General features: G+C 33.2%; 1 protein-coding gene across 1 annotated transcript; it reads right to left on the bottom strand.

Moving 5' to 3' along the window:
* Window positions 1–3,686: 3,686 nt before the first annotated feature.
* Window positions 3,687–5,818, bottom strand: LOC110038979 (ribosomal large subunit pseudouridine synthase B-like; the record flags this gene model as incomplete). The annotated part of the gene is made up of 7 exons (XM_020743909.1): window positions 3,687–3,837; window positions 4,115–4,163; window positions 4,256–4,349; window positions 4,498–4,567; window positions 4,667–4,767; window positions 5,184–5,263; window positions 5,329–5,818. Coding segments are annotated over 7 exons (1,035 nt in total), but the record flags the coding sequence as incomplete, so codon positions are not given.
* Window positions 5,819–5,821: the final 3 nt, after the last annotated feature.

A 5,821-nucleotide genomic window follows, 5' to 3' on the forward strand; every position in this document is an offset into this window, starting at 1 on the left:
ATAACTAAAACAAAAGATATGGGCTTAAAGCTTATCCCTAATGTAATCCAACAGAAATAGGAAAATATTTGGTCAATCCTCCTTCAATTCGAACACAAGTAACAGCTCTAGTATACATATCTTTAATAACTTGAATAAAAGTTATATCAACACCTTTCTTCTCCAGACTCTACAAAGGATTTCTCTTGGAAACTTATCGTAAGCTTTTTCTAAATAAAAAAAAATCCAATGAAGATCCTCCGTATTATCTCTGAACTTCTCCATCAAACCTCTCAATAAATGTAAAGCTTCCATAGAAGGCCTGTCCGACATAAATCCAAATTGATTATGAGAAATCTTTGTAATACGTCTTAACCTATGTTCAATTACTCTTTCTTCAATTACCCTTTCCCATAATTTTAAAGTATGACACATCAACTTAATTCCTCTATAATTTGCACACTCTTGTGCATCCCCTTTATTCTTAAAAAGGAGGACCAAAATACTCTTCCTCCACTCCTCAGGCATCCTTTCAGTTTTTAAAATAATATTAATGATATAGGAAGACAAGAAACTCCCACATCTTCTGAATATTTCCACACTTCAATTGAGATATCATCAAGTCCTACAGACTTTCCACACTTTATTTTCTTTAAAGCCTCCTCAACTTCTTTTGTACTAATACGCCGGTAAAAATGAAACGTTTTATAATTATTAACGATATTAAGATCACTAAGATTGAGCATATTTTCATAAACTTTATTAATGAAATTATCAAAATAACTCACCCACTTATGTTAAATATCTTTTTTCTAAAAAAAAATACTTTTTTATTTTCATCTTTAATAAACTTTACTTGAATTAGATCTTTACTTCTTTTTTCTCATTATTTGGCTAGTTTATACATATAGTTTTCATCCTCCCTAGTATCTAATCTATTATAAATTAATAGTTTACAAATTAATGTTGAGACAAAAATAATGAAAAATGGTAAGGAAAATGAAAAAAAGATGATTTGCATGCGTGCAATGAGATTAATGATTCTGAAAATGATTTATTGAAAGAATTATTTTAAAACTGATTAGAAAACTTAAGCAATGATGAAAAAACTTCGTAAACAAATCATTAATAGTTGAAGTAGCATGAATAATTTTGATAAATAAATTTTAGAAGGCATACATGTAAAAGGATTTGTTGTTGTTGTTGTTGTTGTTGTATACATGTAAAAGGAAAATCACACCCACAACCGTAAAAAATAGCTATGGGAGATAAAGCTGCAATTTCTGCAGCATAAAGATGTTGATATCATTCAACATAATAAATACAGAGATAAGATCTCACGTGATGGTTTACTTACTGATATGTCGCGTATCATTTTACACAAGCTGTAATTATAGGACTTCAATGTGATACAATTTGGAAAGTCTACTACTTCTATAATTTTGTCATCACAAACTATTCTGATCCATGATATGATTCCTTAAGTGCATCTGATTTTTAATCCTTTATTTCCGCACCTTAATTCCTTGTTTGTTTGCACTAGATTTTGGGGTCATAAATTGCTTGCTGGTATCATCTTCTTACAACTCCATCTACCATTGAATTGTAGCACCTAAGAGAGTATTTGTGCATTTCACGTGATATTTTTGTTGACAACTATTTCCATATAAGAATTCTATATTATTTGCAATCAGTACCCTCCTTTTATTCAGCTTCTCCATTGTCAGAGATTGGATACTCTTGTTTCCTCTAATAATCAGTTGTTTGTTTCCTTGTTTCATCTTAGATTTATAGAAAAAATGGTTCTAATGTATTTTGATCAATTTGTAATAGGAAACTTGTTGTTTAGTCAAAATTCTAGATTGTCCCAGTCGCAACAAACAATATTAAGCTAACTTATGAGGATTCTAAAATATTGTCAATAATTGGACTTTTTAGACCATAAATAAAGATGTAAGTCATCAAAAATCAATCCGAAAAAAAGTTGTGACGATGTCTTCCTAAGTCTGAAGTCCTATTTGGAACATTTCCCTTGAATCTTCGCAAAATAGCTCAATCAGCTGATGAAATTATGTTCCTCTAAAATTTTTGTGCATTTACTTGATGTAAAGTCTTCAAGTGTGTTACAAGACATAACAGCAAAGTCTAGGAAGAAACTTCTCCACGTATCGATGTGAGGCTTAGATTCTATTTGGTTTCTTTATGCTTATTCTTCTTTCTTTACATATATTTTGAATGATTTTGCATGCTTGGATGAAATTTGTTGAGTTTGCAATAATTGTCGGCCGTTTTTTTTTTTTTTTTAGCTTCGTGGTTTGAAAAAAAAATAACTTTACCGTGTGGTTTTCACTTCTTCCCAATTTTCTAGCAAAATTTTAAGTTTTAGGCAACTTTAATAATATATTAGGGAACAAGTTTTAGAAAATTTTTTGTTTACATTGCAATAATAACGTTTTCCCTAAGAACTGGTAGTGGCTGCTAAATTATTTCGGGTGTTCTTTGCATTTCACCCTAGTTTTGCATTAATGAAATACTAGATTCTAAGAAGTCATATACCACTTTTTTCGGGTGTTCTTTGCATTTCACCCTAGTTTTCAATTAATGAAATACTAGATTCTAAGAAGTCATATACCAATGGGCCTAAATCATTATTTAGGAAAACTCCTTAGCAGCTCAGTAGTCTTGGGTTTGAATAAGAGCAGGACAACATTTGCACAATACAAAAGGCAAGATACATCAATCCCTTCTCAAATACCACATTTTCTAAATATTTTTTGAACATTTTTTCCTAGCATCATTTTTGTCGTCACAAAAAATGGCAGGATTTAGTCTCAGATTGTGATCCTCAATTGTTGCATGAATTCATCTGAAGCATTGTGTCAATTATCCCGCCCAATTCATTAGCCTAAGTAGAACCTGGCCCTTTGACCCAAACTTTGTTGCTACTGCTATAGCTTAAAGGGTGCACATAAATTTTAAAAAACCAACTATTACATATTAACATGTTCAGCTTAGACTTGCATTTTACATTTGCAGCAACAGAATAATAATACATGCAGTTTAGGCTTCCAATAAAAAATAGTTAATTACTAGCTATCTATTTAGCATCATTTCTATTTATTTATTTTTTATTTTTACTTTTAGATTTAAAATATGTTTGCTCAGTGTATGCTTCAAATGTTTTTTATTTCAACATGCCAAATGAATTTTAGTTCAAATCAAAGCATAAAAAATATATGTTCAACTAGTTCATTATATGCATTGAACACAGTGCCCGCATAAATTTGGATCAATTTGGATGTCTCCAAAACTAAAGATCAAGTTGGCCTCCAAAATTTAAAATTCAAAGTTAACCGAGCTCCCCTCCATCGACACATGAACATGGAAATTGATAAATTTACAAACTTAACTTCAAAAAATGTAACGTTTTCAGTATCTAATGCTTAAAACGTAGTAGGCTTTGAGATGCTTTTCTACGTTGAATTACCAAGTGGCATTCAACTAGTGGTTTCTAACAAATATTAAAAGCATGAGAGCTTGTAATGTTTCCACAATAAAAAAAAACATGAAATCACTAGCATCAATTGTTGCAACTTACATTCTTTCACCATATAATGCTAAACATCTCTACTATAGTGCCCAAAAAAGCAATTAGCAAATCAACTAATGAAAAATGAGTAATATTCAATAGAAATAAGTAAGAATACCACTATACGAAGTCTAGACCTAGGAACATTTGGCTGTGCAGGCAATAATTCCACATAATCAGGTGCACAATGCATGCCTTCAACTTCTGTGCCATCACTTAGAGCAGTCAAGTGCCTTCGATGAACAACACCATCTACACTTGCAACATATCTACATATTGAATTGTACAACAATATGAATATAACAGCCAATAGCTTTAAAGTATCTAAGATAGCTCACTTCAAATTTATCATCTTTTATTAATGATTACGTTTGATTCATTAACGACCCTCTTGATACAATTTAGTCCGCAATATATAACAACATGAAACAAAGAGTCATTTTACAATGGGTAACATAATTCCGTACAATTACTATCAGACGACAGAAAAGATAACATCATTACAAACAAATTTTCAAAATCATAGAAATTAGTCTATAGACTTACTCTTTTGTAAATTTAGAAGAGGGGTGAGAAATTTGTTGAGCAAAATCACCTGATTAAAAAATAAACTGGGTATGATAAGAGATGTTTTTCCATACACGCATACTGCATTGTTGTATTTCAAAAATTAAAGAATGTCAGTACCATCATTGGTAACAAAAATCAAGCCAGTAGTTGCAACATCAAGACGCCCAACAGTGAATAACCGAGGCCTTGGTATGCCAGGATTTGTTTTATTCTGTGGGAACAGGAAAAAAATTCACCAAAAAATTTTCAAAGGAATAAAAGGTGCTGTCAGGTGATAAAAATCCTCCAAGTTGCAAAGATTTTGTAACTTGTGAAATCTGTAAAATATGTTCGTCAGCTAGCACACACAATGACCATACCCAGCTCTTCCAATAATCATCAAATAAGGAAACCACAGATTTAGTTTCTTCGCCATTCGAACAAATGTACCTATTTATGCAATTCAATATCATATTACTTTCTTTACAAATCTTATGCACCTGAAGGAACTCTGTCCATAATTATATAAAATAGAAAAAACAAATTCACCCTTTAGGCTTGTTAAGAGCAAAATGCAACTTTGGAGGCAGCCTTTTAGAAAGACGGTTCCCATTAACATAGATTGAATCCTTTGAGAGGTCAACCAGTGCCTACATTTAAACAAAGATAAGATATTGATATGATTTATAAATATTTCATGAACAACATTGTTTCTCTGCATGAGCAAAAGCTATTTGTTTCTGTATGATAAGGACTTTTTCAGCAAAAAATGCTCTATTGATATGATTAATTATACAGTAACATGCTTCTAAATATAAATCATAGAAAAAGAAAATAACAGACTATAAATCCATCAATGTATACCACATGAAGCATTTACAAAAAGCTAGAAAGACTAGAAATCCCGTGTGCATTTATCTGATTGAGTGTCTGTAAGGCTAAAACAGAATCAAAGAACTAAGACTATAGAAGAATATGATTCACTACATAAGAGCTGGAATCAATGCCGCACATGGACTCTGCAACAAAAATCTTAGCCAAAATTGGATCGATAAGAGAAACACACCTGAGGAGAGGTGCACAAAGACCCATTAACTGTCACTTTCCCTTCAAATATCAGACGCTCACAACCCCTCCTGGACGCCACTGAAGCATACAGACGGACAACATGAAAATTACCAAAGTATTAAAACTAAATGTACAATAAGTACCTCCGGCAGCAGCTAGAACTTTGCTAAGCCTCTGCGGTTCCTTCACATTCTGATTGTAAAACCTCCTCGCTGCCTTGGAATGCTTTGGCGCCAAGGCACGTTCCTTCTTTTCTTTGGTTGGAGATGACTTGGACTCGGATATCGCTTGAAGGAATCCGACAGGCTCCTTCTTCTTTTCTTTGGTTGGAGATGGCTTGGACTCGGATATCGCTTGAAGGAATCCGACAGGGGGAGTGGCCTGAAGCTTAAGATTGCCATTCTCGTCGCGGACGATCCAAGGTATGATGACGGGAAGGGGAGCAACAGAGGGGCAATGAGGCGACGTATCGGGAATTAGGACTTTTTTGGGCGAGGGGGCGAAGGAAATTTTGAATTCTGTTGAGGAAGAAGAGGAGATTGAGGCTGAGATGCGGCCAAAAGGGAGGCGGCGGAGAGGGAAGAGAATGAACGTTGGCTTTCGGAGAATATATGAGGGAGAAAGGGTGAAGAAACC

Source organism: Phalaenopsis equestris, unplaced genomic scaffold (assembly GCF_001263595.1).
Source record: "Phalaenopsis equestris unplaced genomic scaffold, ASM126359v1 Scaffold234654, whole genome shotgun sequence".
NCBI classification, from domain to species: domain Eukaryota; kingdom Viridiplantae; phylum Streptophyta; class Magnoliopsida; order Asparagales; family Orchidaceae; genus Phalaenopsis; species Phalaenopsis equestris.